Genomic DNA, 17,630 nt, shown 5'->3' with positions numbered 1-17,630 from the left:
TGCAACAGATTGACAAACCCATTTGCTTTTTAATTTCCTTGTTGACCCCAATACTCTCCTCGACATGCTAATTTAATAAAGGGGTGACATATAATAGCGCTTGCACTATTCTGCACAAACATACTGTATTCTATACACACAAACCCTAAGGGGCTTTGGTTCAGTGTCCTTCAGCTACTGGCTCAGGATTTGGCCTGAGAAACAACATATTAGATCAGCTCAAAGGAGTATTTTAGTCTCATTTCCACATCCAATAGAATATATGAGGGGCTTTTTTATGTCTGAAAAGATACCCTGTCATCAGAAATTTTGATGTTGACTTAGAGTTTGGCCGAGTACCCTCTCTGCCAAATACAAGATTTGCCTGCTGGATTTAGAGGCTGGCAGACCTTAAGCAAGTCGATGATGGAAAGACTCCAGCTCCGTCGCCAACAAATTACTCCATCCGGCGGTGGAATATGGCACATTAGAGGTTAGCCACCTAACCACTCGCCCAGCATATTGCACATGGTGAGGGGGTTGTTAGGTTTCCATTTTTCAAAACGTAACTTCCACTTGGAGAGTTTGCGTTTGAAAAATAAGCTTTGTAAAAGTCTGATGGGCAGCAGTCATGTTTGACAGAGCCGTTCATCAAACATTTATAATATTGTCAGGAACCGCTGTGACACCTGCTCCTGCCAATGTTAAGAGTTTTCCAAAGGACTGAGAGACAACTCCAGAGTTGGTGGGTAGAGGTCTCTCTCCATAGTAGGGGCACTATTCCCCGCCATCCCGGTGAAGTAGCCTCTGCCTGCCTAGGTTTTAATCAGTCCCTTCATTTTTTTCATATTAATACACAGTTTATTGATCAATTATTTGTATATTTGGACTGCACTTCAGCAGGGACGTTTTTATTGCTTTTGCCTGCACTTGAGCCAGCTACAAATGCAGTCTTTGCCAATGGTAATATTAACTGGGAAAGGTCCTGCCTTCCAAACCCTCCTGTCTTTCTCCTTACATTTTTAGTTAGTTTCAGGAGCTTGGTATGGCTTGTTTCCCCCTTGCTCCTTACTAGATCTCCTAAATCCCCAGCTCCCTTGGCTTCGGGGCCTCAACCACTTCGGTCCACAACTCACCGCCCACCCAACTGTCTTTTTTGTTAACTTCCCTTTTCCATGTACTATGTCACTTTGGCCTGTGATCCTTAGTACTCCAAATGCCCTTTTCATTATGGACTCACATAAGCACACACCGTTTTCCTCGTTATTGAAGAGACAGATGTGGCTCCTTTTCTTTCTTCTTTGCACTCTGATCACATAATCCATACCACTGAGCTCAGTGGCGGAATGTTTTGTTTCTACTTATCTTTCTCAACAATTTAGTTAACATGGCATTTCTTTAAAAAGGAATGCAGATAATTTTTTTAAATGATATGGTATTAATTAGGTTAGTTTTTAATCTGTATAAATTTATGTAGCAACAATGTGGTGTAGGGTGGTTCAGCTTTGTGTGAACATGTGCAGTTGTGAAGTGGTGTGACTGGGACGAGGTTATTTATTATGTGGATCGATGTAGCCTGGTGCAATGTGGTGTGGGTGTTGCAAAGGTGGTGTGCAGCTGTATTGTGCAGAGCCGTCAGACTTCTCAGGAGGGGGAGTGGGGAGTGATTTGGTATTTATGTGTTAAGGCGACTGCTATTATAAACAGTGTCATCTATTTGGTATATTGTAATTTGGTGTCAAATTGCCTGGTCTGTTTAAGTTCTGAGATGTGAGGTAGCTTGTCATGAGCATGCCTTATTGTTGGGTGTTGAGGTGAGGTGTAATGCTATCAAATGTGTGTCTGGCCAAAGTGATGTGGTATATGTGCAATATGGAATGATATGGGGGACTGGTATGTCAGTGGTGTGGGGTTTGGCAGTTAGAGGGAGTTCATTTGGTGTGGTGTGATATGGTGCTGGGTGGGACAAGGAATTATAATTGATTGTGGTATGTTGTGGAAACTTGTTTTACTGGCAGAGTGTGCCGTAGGTTCTTGCAATGTGGTAGTGAGGTACAATACTACGCAGAGCAGTAAAGGGTAATGTTGCTTCATAAAGTGTGGTGGAAATGCTGTTGAGTCATTAGCGGAGACGTGTAGGAGACTGCAGTGAGGTGCTGTAGTTAACTGAATTAATGTAGTAGTACGTTGCGGAAGCTTGTAATGGTAGGTGTGAGTGCAGTGTTTTGTGGTGACTGGGTATGTGCAATGATTGATTTCCTTAGCCTCATGTTTTATTGTTTAGGGAAGTATGGTAAGATTGGTCTCTAATTTTAACAGTGGCTTCCTTGGTTTGATTCAATAGTGTCTTAGGTGTTAACGGATTATCTGGGGTACCCTGTATTTTGGTCCATTTTGGAACAATGCGGCTTTTTGTGCCAAGCATTTTGTGTAGCATGTAGCTATATTTCCTGTGGGTTGGTATGGTGTTATGGGTTTGGTAAAATGCTAAGTGATTTGATGTGTTCTACATGTTGCCTGGTGATGCGGAGTCAGTAAACAGTGTGAGGGTGGTGCTCTGTGGATTGGTGATGTATTACGGGTTATGTAGAGTGGAGGCTTGGTGATTGGAGTTATGCTCTGTAGGCACGTATTGAAGAGTTTTTTTGTGAAGTGGTGTCATCAGGTAAAACATCGCCTGGCAGTCAGTGCAGGGGTCTGAGATTTTACTGTATGTTAGTTTTGTGACACACATACACAAGGACGCATCAGCATTCGTACCCTTCCAGGCTTCACAAGTGTAGCATCGGGGCATACAGATTAAACACAAAAAAGCCACTGAAGGATTCCCAGGTTCACCAAAACGTACTACCAGAACGCTTGCATCCCCAATCTGTGCCCATGTGTAACACAAGCACATTGACATCCAAAGCACACATCCAAAAGAAATACGAACTCACACAACAAATGCAGTTACTCACAAGTACAAAAGACACTGGTACCCACCACATAGCCAAAAATAACAATCTCAAGATCTGGTTAAGGAAAATCTAAATCAACTAGAAATCTGGAGGTTTCTTGTTCAAAATACATAAAACATGGAGCCACAAAATAACTTGTGAGGTAGCTAGGTGATGCACACCTACAAATGTGCAGAAGAACATTAAGGGAGAAACTGGTGGAGAGTAAAGAGCTGAAAACCGGCGGCTTTCAAAACCTACCTCCACGTAAAACTGGCACGTGTACATACAGGGTCTGATTTCACCTAAACAGCTATTTGTTTATTGCAAAACTAGGCAATGACCAAAAAAAAACAGGCTGCAAAAAACCTGGAAATGGAGCCAGGGGTTTTCAGTGACGTTTGCACAGTGAGCTTCTCTGTGAGCAGGTAGGGCCTGCTGGGATCCATAGCTAGTTTTATGCTAGCACTGAATCATCAGGGCCATATATACAAAGGCAGCATTTAGTAAGTCCAAGCTACACACTGGAATGGCTTGTCTGAAAGGCAGCCGTATCAAACTCCTATTTCAACCTTGCAAACCAAGTTCCAGAACATTAAGGAGGTTAAAAAAGAAAGCATTACAGCCATAGAATATTATGCTTTAAGTGTATCAGTTCATGTTAAAATTACATTCTCGCCTTTACCTTCCCAGTAAGCACAAAGCTAATGTTTTCTAGATAATGCTGTGCTCAGAAATCTCTAATAAGCCATTAAAATAAATTGATTATTCTATGCAAGATTGAAAAAGACACAGCAGTTAAGATAAAACAAATCAACATAAAATACAACGTCTCGTTGGACAATTAATTTCTGGTATTACAAAGTGGACCAAATGTTTTTGAATGGGATATTTAAAAAGTTTAATGAAGCGAAAGAGTTTAATCTATTAAAAGATTCTTCAAATGTTTATAAATAAGAGACTTTCAGTAAACTGAAGGATAATCAAATAGAAATAAATAAGGTGAGTATAGTTAGGCTAGCATTACAAGCTGCGAGATGGACAAAAGTTGGGGAAATATAACAATTCTTCTTGGACACCTTGGAAGAGGATACGACTTGTATGGCTGGGAAATGTAAACAGGTTGCTTTTCACCCCAATAAAGTTGTACAAACGGGGTATCAGGGCTAATACTAAATGCCCTTGATGCCAAACGGAAAGGGCAGATGATATCTATAAACTTATTGTTGGATAGCGGTGACCAAAGCAATTTCCTTTTTAACAAGACAAAAAAAATAGTAATTTCCGCACAGAATTTTATTAGACTTAAATCATAACACATATAACCCCATGCCTCCTTTTATTTTTGTAAGTATCACTACTGCTCACCTTTGCATTGCCCAAGAATGGATTAACAACGGCCGCCGAACACTGATAAATGGTGGGTGCGACTGTGGTATTACTATAAGCTGTAAAAAGCTGTTCAGTTAATAAGTGAGGAAGATGGCAGAAAGAATTTTTTAAGCACATGTGTACTCTAAATCTAGGATATAAAATAGTGTACTTGTTATGTATTATCTAGTTGTACAAATGCTACTGGAATGTTCTGGCTATGTAAGAAGATACAAATGTAATCCAACGTATATTTATATGCATGTTTCCCAACAAAAAAAGAAAAGACAGTCTTGTTGGAAATTACTGAAAATATGATTGGCATTTAAACGCAAATAAGAGGCAAAGCTAGGCATGGGAGGGGCTGGGTGAAGCAGATATGGACAGGTCTACAAACAAGCGGTGCAGTGGGGGAGGTTGGTGCAGGAGGATTTGTTGCCATCTTCCGAGGAAGCAATTAGAATATATGGCTCACAAAAAATAAGTTACTGACCTTCACTAATGCTCCTTCAGGTGATACTCTACCTGCAGATTTCTCACCTTTAGAAAACCTCTGGGTGCCAGACTGGATTAGAGAATTTCAACAGCAGTGATTCTGCACTCTGACAGGTGGCACTGTGTGGCAGAGATGCATGTAAGCACCAGTGCTTGAAATGGAAAAATAGAAGTGCAGGTACTCTGTACTAGAGTACCTGCTGGTTTCTGAGAAGTGCTGGTACTCTCCCATTAAAAGTATTTTCTCAAGAAGTGCAGGTACTGTACTTCTCAAAATAAAAATAAAATGTTGGTACTCAGTCCCGGCCCATTTAAAACACTGCCCATATCCCATGATGTCAGTTTGAGTCTTCACCTTTCTGCACTCTCAGATACAGAGTGCAAAACAATTATTGACGACAGTGTGCCCATCTCTATTATGGGACCTTTACATATGTTAGAGAGGTCACTCCACAGAAATTAGGGGGGGGGGGGGGGAGGCAGTGAGAGTGAGGACTCAGATTAGACAGAGTTATTAGAATGCCAGTGCCTCCTTTGAGAGATGAGGTGATGCAGGCAAGGTGAGTGACTGACCAACATGGAAGGGTGCCACAACCTCGGGGAGTAAAGCTGCATGGGAACCAAACCTCAACTTGTCAGGTCAGAAGGTGGTGTAGGGCAGTTTTTCCCACAGCACCTGTAGCTCACATATACAGCTTGCCGACGTGATGGTGATAAGGAAGACATCAGCATCAAGAGCCTTAAGGAGCACCTGTGCATAGGCTTGAAGGGCGTGCATGTGAGAAACATCAAGACCAGCTTATTAAGGTCTTACTGGGAAAATACAAATGGTTCGAGCAGAAACAATTATGTCAAACCTTTAATGAAACAACTCAACCCAAGACTTAAATAAGGACAGCGGCTCCAGTAATCACAGAAAGGATGAGGGCCAATAAATAATGTTTTCACTGTGCCCACTGCAAGTCCTTGCAGAGCTAAAGTCAGAACAAACAAAAAAAAACCATTGAAAATATGTTATATAAGGGGCAGGTGTCTCATGCACCACACACAAGGCAACAAATCGGTTTCAACACGCAGAGTAGATTGACTTTGTGGAAGCGCACCAGGCAGCAAGGCGGCCATCAACAACATTTTGACAATTCAGATGCATTTAATTACTACTGTTCAATCTCCATTCATAGCGATAAGTTGAGAAGTTTTGGATGTAGGACCTAGCCCTGCTGCTGAGACAGGTCCTCCAGAAGAGGGAGCTTGCTCAAGCTCAGAAGCATTAAGTACCTCAATTACCTGGCAGAGTCTAGGGCAAACAGGCTGAGTTAGGTCTGGTTTTTCCAGATGGCCTTCTCCATAACCTGAGGCAGAACAGGTATTGGTGGGAAGGTGCACAGAAATCTCTTCCTCTATTCCAGCTGGAATGCATCTCCTCATGAGCACCTTGGAGGAAACTCCAGCATCTAAATTTGCAGATACTGCACATTCGTGACAGTGGTGAACACATCAGACCAGGGTTCCCACAGTGGTAGAAAACAACACTCAATCAGTCTTATCCCAGCTCAGTTGGTCCACTCTGGAATCCAAGGACCCTGCCAAGTGGTTGGTAACTGGAAGATGGTCTAGTGGACCAGCCCTTTCTAAGGGCGCAGAGCCTCCTGGCACAGAATAAATGCACTTCCAAACACCACCACCGTTATTTTGAAAACATTCAAGTGGTCGAAATAAAGCCGAAGGGGGAGCATGGAAATAAGAGTCATCAAATTCCAGGGACACTATCCAGTCCACTGGGTCCAGAGAGGATAGAATCCAAGCCAACGTAAGCATCCTGAATTTGTCCTTCAACAAAAATGTAATCAATGGGCAAACATCCAGGATAAGCCTGAAGCCCAGATTCTTTTTCGGAACGAGAATGTAGCACGAATAGCAAGCCGCACCTATCTCAGAGTCCAGTGTCAGTTCGATGGCCCCTTTGGAAACCTTACTATTGTTATTATATTAGAACATTTATAAAGCAGAAGTTACACTTCAAAGTATCTTGGCACATGCCTTTTAGAAGATAGTTGTCAAGCTTTGGGACACTTTGAAATAATGCACACAAGGAATAACCAGGTTTTAAGTGCTTTCCTAAACTGAAGTAGGTTCTGATTGCCTATCAAAGAGGCTGGTAGATTGTTCCAGAGTCGAGCAGCCCTGACTGAGAATGCTCGATTACCACCCTCCTCCTCCACCACGTCTAACTTTCTGAAAATTCTGAAAAAAAGATCTACCAAACAGAGGCTGGCTCAAAAATTGAGACAACTAGTGTGAAGGGTCTTTATCCCAGGGCCGCACTACCATGATGGAAGGTATAATGGGCGGCACACAACATTCATAATGTATTATTTCCAACTGACTGTCTTGGTTGTGCATACCTTCTAGTAACTACCGCAAAATGATCTGAAACCTGCTGACACTTACGTTTTGTTTTATTTTTTAAAACAAAAATATATTTAAAAAAAAAAAACTTTCTGAAATTTAGGAATGCACGGAAGGTTTGCGGTTGATGAGTGAAGATCCCTCAGACGTAGATATTGCTTGAATTTCCTTTGCACGAAAATAGGGCCTTTTTATGAATTGCTAAAAAAATTACACATTGGGATTTGAATGCAATTCTTACCTTCATTGGAAGTCAGTGGATTGCCATTAGAGCAATAGAGGAGGATGACAAACTTGACGAATTCAGTGCCAGCTTTGCAGCTGCTTCTTGTACTCTGAAGTCTTAATTAAAAAATATGGTGCTTCTAATAAAAGGGCATTACAGTAATCAAGCCTGCTTAGCATAGTTCACTATACTACTAGTGCCCTCGCAGACTGAGGTAAAAAAAAAGGCAAAATTGTAGTAAATTACAGAGCAAAACAAAGCATGTTGCTGCCGTTTTATTAATACAAGTCTCCGGGGATAGCTTATCAAATAAAGCCCCAAGACTGCAGATCTTGGTGCATACTTCCAGGCTGCCACCGTTTGTCCATGGCCAAAAATTAGAGGGAAGTCTGCTAGAAGGTTTACTGGCTGCGCAACAAAGAATTTCAGTTTCATCTCCATTCATCTTTAAGGAGTTGCTGCTCAACCAACTTGCAACATCCCTCAGACAAAATATGAAATTGAGTCCAGTGACTTTGGTCTAACGTTATCTAATGAGAGGAATGTCGTTTGCATAGTTAATAAAGCAGATGTTGAGGTATTGAATAAGGGCCGCTAGAAGACGCAAATAGATGTTAAAGAGAACTGGGCTGAGCGCTGAGCCCTGCATACAAATAGTGAAGTGCTCTGTCAAAATGTATCCCAGCTTGAACGGAACTTGGAGTAGTTAGGAAATGAAGGGTAGGGTAGGGTATGAATGATCTGCAGCCCCATTTGTCTGACATAGTGGATCTCCAGTCAGAGAGGAAATGTTGAATCCTGTCTCCCATGGGCCCAACACGAGCTGGTGAGGACAAACTAAAGTTGGATGACAGCCAGTCCAGCAGAGGAGGAGGGAGAGGAGAATTGCCGACCATAATAAACTGTGCAGTGGCTTCCAGGGCCACATCCTCAGCCCACAATAGTCTGGATTGCCTGTTGTACCACTGATTAGTAGGGTTTATTCTGCCTATAGCTGAGACCCCTGAAACAGCCTCTGAATTTCCCAAACTGATGAGGGAATTGCCTCACTGGCGTCAAATGGTGCTGTGGAGTCAGCATCAACACCCGTGCCTGGGCAACCAGCATGAATCTTTGGACTTATGTGGAAGTCTGTGCCAGAGTTAGTATGCGCCAAGTAACTGGTCCCAAAGGAACAGGCTGTGTCAGGGGGAAGACCCACTGGCCGTAATCCACCTAGAGGCCTCTGTGACTTGATGGGGCCTGCAGGTGCCCCATGAGGAAAAATAATTTGTACCAAAGAAATGGAGCTTGGCCTTCTTGAAGGCTGCTCTCTGCTGTTGGGCTGACGACGACTCAGAAACTATGGGCATATTGGGAGTAGATTAAAAATCAGTCCTGAAACATTAGTCTACAGAGGAGTGCAAGGCCCACACGCCTTCTCTTTTGAGTTAGAGTGGTGGGATGGGTTTAGGGTTAGACTTTGAGCAGGAAATGGATTGTCTGACGGAACTGCCTCATATCCAGGCCTCTGACTAGGAACAGTAGCGAGACTCCTGCTTCAACCACAACCTCTTCTTGTGTTCAGCTACATAGAGTTAATCCTTCTGGTCCTGGATCCCTTGAGGGCACAAGTCACACAACTGAAGAGTCGTGCCCAAGCATAGGCACCAAAGGCACTCCTGGTGAGGGTCCTGGGCCAACATCTGCTTCCTGCAGTCTTGACACAGTCTGAAGTTTTTAGAGAAGACACAATAACCTAGAACACTCTCTAAAATTTTTAGAATTGCCATAATAACAACAAAAGTTGGTAGCGGAGCTCTGGATCTGAATCAAAAGGCGTGGAACCAAACGAACTGACATCAAAAAGTTGTGCTTATATGCGGCTCCACTCTTTCACTTCTTGGGTGGTACGAAGGCAACGCAGACCTTCATACAGTCACCCATTGTCCTGCTGTTGAAATTCTATGGATCCACTCTTGCCCCTGACTATTCTAAATGTGATAAATATACAGTTAAAAATATACATCTGAACAGTACGATCTTACAGGCTATGTGAAGTTTGTAAAGGACAATGAAGCAGCTAAAATTACCAATTTCAAGGAGAAAATGTACATTTTGTAAATTAATGCTGAGGGAAAAAAAATCTTTACAGTTGTGATACTGGGAAAGAAATATGTATTGTATTATGTTGTCCATTCACTCAAAGAAAGAAAAAGAGTTATTTTTGTTTAATTGGAAAGGAATATCTGGAATGGTAACCAAGGATTATGCCTTGCCACAAAACAGTAGGAAGATGGAATGCACCACACTGTCAAAAGAATACGCGCCCACTTACTTAATAGTTAGAGTTGTGTTTGCGCGTTTGCAAAAGGGTGAATGGGACGTTTCATAAAGAGGGACATTAAAAAACGCTGATGATAATCTTGAAATAACACACCCTAGATTATATAATGGAGCAATAGTGCTTTTGTTGATTATTTAAAAATTACATCTTGAAACGCATGCTGTATCCCAAAAGAAAAGCTTTGGGTCAGGTGGCTGCCAACTGTCTGTCATCGCATCCAGACATATCACAAAACAACAAACATTAGCCTAACAGAAGCCAGACATATTGGCTTTGACAACGCTGGTCAGTGGCATCAGATAATGTGATCGCAGCAATGCTGCTATTGAATATTTAGAAATGAGAATGGTTCAAATCTGTAAATGAGACTGTTTTTTCTCTCCACTGAATTTTCAGCTTCGAAGAGAACACCAGTAAGATGTTCCCATCTCTCCATGGGAGCACTGTAAAGTATTCCACTGGCTCCTAGAGTGGTTTGAGTATTTGCCATCTGTGGCGATGCACAACATTTCTAATGAGCTCCACGTTGTGTGGTCTGAGCTGTTCTTTTGCTCCGGAACCCATAGAAAGGACAGTCCCAGCTGCAGCTTGTCTCTTGTGAAGAAAATGTCAAACTGCAGTTATCGAGAATGCACCCCAGCCCTTCTAGGCTGGCTGGGAACAAGATCTCTACAATGTGTCTGTGGATAAAGCAGTCGCAAATGTGTACGCACATCCTCGCTCCTTCATGGACAGGAAGAGAGTTCTGAAAACAAAAAGCTTTACACACATTAACGCGAGGCGAGCGAGTCCCAGGGTTGATTAATAAACTCAGTTCAATTGATTTTTTGACTGAGCAGTCTTTTATAATTGGATCACTGTAAGAAGCTGGCCTGGTGTGTGGTGGGTACCTATGGTACTTACACCTTATACCAGGTCCAGGTATACCCTATTAGTGAAGTGTAGGCAGTGTCTAGAAGCCAGGCTATCTAGAGGTAGCTGTGGATGAGCAGCCAAGGCTTATCTAGGAGACATGCAAAACCACTGTAGTCACACAGCATTTACACACATGAAAGAAAACACCCAGTTGTACTAAAATAAAGGTAGTTTATTTTTGGTCAACAATACCACAAAATACTAGAAGGGCACCCCTCCAATAGCAGGTTAAGTAATACACTAATTATATACACTAGTAAACAGTAATAGGCATAGAAAAGGTTAGAAAACAGTGCAGCTGCAAATGAGCAAGTGACCCTATGGGGAGCCCATACCATACACTAAAAAAATGGAATGAGAACACAGGACCCCCACCTAGGTAATTGGAATGTGTAGAGGGAAGCTGGGAGTACTAGAATACAACAGAGGTAAGTACACAGTCCCCCCCCCACCCCCCAAGCGACCAGGAAAGCAGGAGTAAATCACTGGAATTTCCCCAAACCACCCAAAAAGAAGGAAAAGAAGCCACCCAGACAGGTCTGCAAGAAAGCAGCAGTGGATTCCTCGAGAGGAGAAGACGTGGAGCGAGGGGACCAAGTCCAAGAGTCACAGTGGAGTCCAGGAGGAGTAGGAGCTACTACCCACCCAGCTGTGGTTATAGGAGTTGGTCGACTGTGATGAGCAAAGGCAAATATCGTGGTTGGTGGAAAGTGGTGCTGCCAGAGACCAGCAAGGCCCAGTAGGACTCAACACAGGAGCGGGAGTCAGAGGGGGCCCTCAGTGACACAGAGCCCACAGGAGCAAAGGCATCACCCAAAGGAGTGCCATAGGACAGGGACACAGAAGTTGTAGACGGAGCCCATGCAGCACACAGAAAAAGAGTCCCACGCCACAAGGGAGCTACGCAGAGGGCTGTATGTCGCAGGAACGAGTGCAAATGGCTGGAGCTGCACATAGCCTGAAGTTCCCTTGAAGGGGAAGCCAACAAGCTTTGGCAGCTGCAAGAGTTGCAGTGCACTGGGGTACTGTCCTGCATGAGAAGGCAAGGGCTTACCACCACCAAAGTTGGACAAGCTAGCTCGGAGGACCAAGGGGACTACTCCGGACCACCACCAGTGATGCAGGATACATGGAGCTCAGGATGAGAGGAGATCCATGCAGCCGGTCGTCGTTGCAGTTGGTGCCTGCGGATGCAGGGGAGTGACTCCTTTACTCCAAGGGAGATTCCATCTTCCTTATAGTGCAGGCTGAAGACTCGCCATCTTCCGTGGATGCACAGCCAGTGGAAATGTTGCAGAAGCTGGCAGAAGCCGTGGAAACAATGTTGCAGATGAGTAGTTCTTCTTGGAGGTAGATTGTCGGGTCCTGAAGGGTTCAGTCGCAGTTCTGGAGGCCAGAAGTAGAAGCAGAGGTTACAGAGGAATCCTGCTAGATTATTGCAAGCAGAATCTGAGGACCCACCCAAGAGAGAGTCCCTAAATAGTCCTGAAAGGGGGGGGGGGGGGTTGGTATCCTAGCCAGGTGACCTATCAGGAGGGGGCTCTGACGTCACCTGCCTGGCCAATCAGATGTTCCCAGAGGTCCCTAGCAACTTTGGACTCAAGATGGCAGAACCCAAGGACCCTCTGGAGGAGTTCTGGGCACCACCCCTGGGGTAGTGATGGACACTCCCCTTTCCATTGTCCAGTTTGGTGCCAGAGGAGGGACTGGGCGTCCCTTAACTGGTGTGGACTGGTTTATGCATGGAAGGCACCAATTGTGCCCTTCAAAGCATACCAGTGGCTTGGGGAGGCTACCCCTCCCAAGCCAGTCATCTATTTCCAAAGAGAGAGGGTGTTACCTCCCTCTCCCAAATGAATCCTTTGTTCTGCCTTCCAGAGCTTGATCAGATCAAGCAGTAGGAGGGAAGAAACATGTCTGAGGGGTGGCAGCAGCTTGGGCTGCCTGGAAAAACGCAGAAGAATGGTGGTAGCAATGCTGGGGGTCCTCTAAGGATCCCCCAGAGTGCATGGAATCATACTTCTAATAGTTGCAACAGTATTGGGGTAGAATTCCGACATGTTTGATACCAAACATGCCCAGGTTCGGAGTTACCATTATGTAGCTGGACATAGGTAGTGACCTATGTCCAGTACACCCGTAAAATGGCGTCCCCGCACTCACGATGTACAGGAAAATAGAGCTGGAGTTTGTGAAAGCACCCCTGCTAGTACAGGGGTGCCCTCATACACCGGTACCTGCACCCTGCCTTTTGGGCTGAGAGGGCCTGCCATACAGGTGATTTACAGTGACTTGGTGCAGTGACCTGTGGTGAAAAACGGGTGCATGCACCCTTTCACGCATGCTGCAATGACAGGCCTGCAGAACACTTTGCATGGGCTCCCCACAGGTGCAAAATACATGCTACTGCCCATGGGGATACCCTGGTACCATATACTAGAGACTTTCATGGGGGGGGGGGGGGGGGTGCAATGCCCAATGTGGGTGGGAAAAGGTACAGTTACCAAGTTTTAAGGGAGAGAGCATACCCGCTGGTGTCCTGGTTAGCAGGATCCCAGTGGACACAAACACACTTACAACAGGTACAAAAATACCATGCCAAGAAAGAGGTTACTTTCCTACAATCACCTTCGTGTCAACAGCGGGCCTTTACATATTTACTGAGCAACACGCTAAGTAACAGAGACCACTTGCTGATGCCACAGACGGCTCTAAAAACCAGCATTTACAATGCAACGGGTCTCGCGTTTGCTTGTGTTAGAGCTGATAGCGTTGTAAACTTCTAACCTGACTTTTCACTCGTAATGAAACCTATCAGCAAAAGTGCAATTATGTACGTAACCAGAAAAAGTGCAATTAACTGTGTAACAGGGTCGATATTATGTAAAGCGCTCGACTTCTGCCAAGCGAGATCGCGCTGGGAAAATAGAGAAAAAGTAGTCCACGTGCTGGACGGAAAACAGCGAGCCTCGCATGTTTTCTGTACTCGTCGATGCGCTCGAGGAGGGCTGTCCACCGGAAAAGGCATGACGTATGCATGCCTTCTACTAATGAAATCAAGCAGATTCTAACAGGCAAGCCAGCGAGCCAATGAAAGACACTGACATAACGTGGACAGGGCTCCGATCCCTTTTTAATTCTTAAAACGTCTCGCTTAGCGAACGGGCTCGACCATAAACAGGGGGAGAGGCCTTGCAGAACGCGGGCAGGAGCTGCGGTCTGAGGCCTGTCCCTGCTTCACGCAGCTCCCCGCTGGCCCCGCAATAAACTGTTAAGAGACGTCAGCCTCCCTCCCCCCCACTCCATGCAGGAGCTGGGGTAAGGAGCTCTCTCTCTCTTTATGACCCCGAGAAGGGTTTGTTTTTCCAACACTTCCCATGTCCCACTTGAGCAGCCACTTCACAACGTGGCGTGTGACAATAAAAAAAAAAGCCGCTTCCGAGACGGGAGCCCCTACAGCTCTATGTAGGTGAGGATTTAACGCCTCATTAGCCCAGTCCATCACTGGAGACCTTTCTAACTGGCCCAGCTAAGCGCCAACTCAAGGATTTAAAACTCATTTTACGTGTGGGGGACGTGGCGGCCGAAGCGTAGCTAGGCTACACAGGGCTCGGATTGCTGTCAATGCATTTATTGACCAGGCTTTGGAAAAAAAAACGAAAGAAACATAACCGGCGTTATCTGGGACAAAATCCTTTAGAGGCCTACAGAATGGTTAGCACCTTTATTTACTCATGCGATCTTATATTGCATAGACCTATTCCAAATGTATTAAAGCGGTTTACAAAAGAAACAGAATAAATAGAATCACAAGTTACTCCAACCATACATACAAAAAGTGTAAACATGTCATCAACGGTTTTAAGTGGAACTAAAATGCAAAAAAAGAACTCTGAAAAGGGCGTGGCTTATGCAATTATGAGCGTGACTTAAACATATAAACTAAATTTCTGTGATTCTCATGGTGTGCCATCTCACACGTATTTTAATTCCTGTTTTAGCTCGGTTATTTCATCCAGATATAACACGACTTATACACACACCAAAAAGCAGCAAATGGTTGTTAGCAGTTTAAGATAAATGAGATACAGAAATGATTTCCTTGTAAACAATGAATATTGAAAATGCTTTAATTCTGAAATCGGGATACTGAATCCAAAATCACTGAAGCCTGTGTGCTTCGGAGAGCGGCCACGGTTGTGATGATTACTTATATTCTGAACCTGTTGATGACCCACCCACTGATGGGCACTGAGAAAAGCACCGACAGTAGCCTCAACTCCAGTGCTGTCAATCATGACCCATTATAAACACCTAAAGGCGACTCTGTTCAAACGATGCACTTTGCAAGCGTAATATGGTACACAGGAAAAATACAGAAACGCAACTTCCTGGAAATAGTTAACTCTCTAAGGAATACTAGGTAAAGCGTAAAATGTAAACAGGAAGGAAATCGCGGACATCGAGGATTAACCTTAATTTTGGCATTCACTGTTCAGAAGTTGATCAATGTTTATACCAATGAAATTAGGGGCATGAAATTAACGCCCGATAGGGACCAATTTCAACATTAGGTTTTAATTACTGCCGGTCTGAGACCCAGAGGGACCCAGGCCACATAAATCCCTGATAGAAAAATAAACGGAAGTATCTTTTCAACCATGGGCTTTCATTTGGGATTTGAAGACAGACAGTGAGGTAGTGCATAAACCATCAGATAAGGGTTCCAGACTCTGGCAGCACTCCTAAAAAGATGGCGGTAGTATAAATAGTTCCTTTTTAGGTTTTGCCTACACAGCGCTTGCAAAGTTTCATGTTACAAAAAAGAAAAAGAAAGAAAATTTTTTTTTAAAGGGACTTGAAACCGGCTCCTACCTCGCTCCTTACTTACCTGAACTTTCCATTTGTTCATTCTAATGTCGCTTGAATTTACTTGCTGTTTTCATTGGCTAGCAGGTCACTTCCTGCTCTTCTGTTCTGCTTCTGCCATCGCGTGGAGGTGCCCAAAGTACACCTTCCAGTCTTTGGTGATGGGTTACTTGTTAGTGTATGTACGCAAAAAGATGAACTGAACGCAGGTAAATTTGCGCTGAAATGTGTGTAAGTATGTCGCCCATCTTGCAATGGAATATCGAGTGCAGCAATAAAGCAAACATCGAGTGGGCTAATTATGTTGTGTTTTTCATTACTTATTAATTACATTTCTGAAAAATAACAGTTGTAAATATATGAAGTATTTGTGTGTACATTTCTTAAACTACCAGTCACTCATTTAAAAAAAAACAAAAAAACATTTGTCTAACTGGGTGACGTTTTATTTCAAATGTTGTTCTTTCAGCAACCTATTAACAGAGAGCCACAAGTGCAGTTACCTTGCAGGCATTAGGGTCATGATTTGAAAGGTGCAGCAGGTGCAGTGGCACCAGGGCCAAACGATGTCAGAATTCCTCTAAATACCAGATTATTGGTAAATTTTGCTAGTTAACAGGCAGTCACCAATGAAGTTACCTTGCAGGCACAAGGGGTCATGATTTTAGTGGTGCAGCAGGTGCAGTGGCAAAGAAGCCCAAAGCTCTAGGAACCCCCCCTCTAACCACAATATATTGCTTTTGTTTTGTTTTTTACTACTAAACAGGCAGTCACAAGTGCATTTATCTGTGGCACTAGGGTCATGATTTGAATGGTGCAGAAAGTGCAGTGGCACTAGGCCTGAAAGTTGACAGAATTCCCCTAAACACCGAATTTTGCTATTTTTTACCATTAAATAGGCAGTCACAAAATGCTGTATTCTTGCAGGCACTAGGGTCATGGTTTAATGGTGCAGGAGGTGCAGTGGCCACTGTGCCACAAGGTGTCAGAACACCTCTAAACACAGATTATTGCTAATCTTTACTAATAAACAGGCAGTCACAAGTGCAGTTACCTTCCAGGCATTAGGGTCATGATTTGAATGGTGTAGCGAGTGCAGTGGCACAGTGCCCAAAAGCTCTAGGAACCCCACTAAACAATTTATTACTAAAAATTTACTTCTAAACAGGCAGTCACAAGTGCATTTACCTTGGTTACCTTGCAGGCATTAAGATCATGATCTGAATGGTGCAGCAGGTACAGTGGCACCGGAGCCAAATGTTGTCATTGCTCCTTTAAACACCAAATATTGCTATATTTTACTACTAAACAGGCAGTCACAATTGAGGTTACCTTGCAGTTAAAAGAGGCACGATTTGAAGGGTGCAGCAAGTGTGGTGGCTCTTTACTAACTACACATTACCATAACTAATGCAATGTAATATAAAATGAGGTACGAATTACGAGTTCGTAACACTGGGATATTAATTCAACATATCATAACAAACAACTTAACAGTTTATCAAATTTAAAATAAACATTATGATAACCTTTTTCTAATATTTATAATCCAGTTACTAAGATGGGATGTAAAAGAAAAAATAAAGGTGAAACCTATTGGTTTTGCCAATGTCTGTAAAATTCATAAGTTATAGCAGCAGAGTTTCAGCGTGCTGCAACATCTGCTCCTGTTAGATTTATTTAGCTTGGCCAGTAGAGTAGCAAGAACGTCATGGGGCAAGTGCAAGCAAGGGGAAAAAAATAAAAACAAATCCTTTGACTGTTATTGGTGTAGTAACCATCAGGATCACTGGGAGTCAAAGGGTTGTAGGCACTGGTGCCACTGCACCTAATGTACCAATGGTAGTTAAGCCCCCCGAGTTTGGCAGAGAAATAAATCGAGTAGTGGTGCGAAGTGCCTTGCGAGTGATGCAGGCCCTTTCATATATTGCCATTGTAAGATACTCGGGGTAATGAATTGGGAGGGGTGGAAGCTCCACTCAAGTAATACAAAATTCTTGTCAGGGTGAATCATGAAAAAGCTGCTAAAATAACCTTTGCTTAACCGTCTGGTAGCTTGGCACAAAAATAGCCCGGCTTAACTTGGAGGCAAAGTTAAACC

The 17,630-nt window shown here is 43.6% G+C and overlaps 1 protein-coding gene across 2 annotated transcripts in view; it reads right to left on the bottom strand.

Moving 5' to 3' along the window:
- SPTLC2 (serine palmitoyltransferase long chain base subunit 2) overlaps positions 1-17,630 on the bottom strand; it is a 327,100-nt gene that overhangs the window by 91,191 nt on the left and 218,279 nt on the right. Inside the window, exon 10 of one of the 2 annotated variants that reach the window (XM_069208404.1) lies at positions 10,816-12,046. The exons of the other annotated variant lie outside the window; for it this stretch is intronic. Within the exon in view, the coding sequence (XP_069064505.1) occupies positions 11,757-12,046 (290 nt within the window). The 3' untranslated portion in view covers positions 10,816-11,756. Of the gene's footprint in view, positions 1-10,815; positions 12,047-17,630 lie in introns of those variants that run through there. 2 annotated transcript variants of the gene reach the window in all.

This window comes from Pleurodeles waltl, chromosome 9 (assembly GCF_031143425.1).
Source record: "Pleurodeles waltl isolate 20211129_DDA chromosome 9, aPleWal1.hap1.20221129, whole genome shotgun sequence".
In the NCBI taxonomy this organism is placed as follows: domain Eukaryota; kingdom Metazoa; phylum Chordata; class Amphibia; order Caudata; family Salamandridae; genus Pleurodeles; species Pleurodeles waltl.
This window is presented reverse-complemented; position numbering and strand designations above follow the sequence as displayed.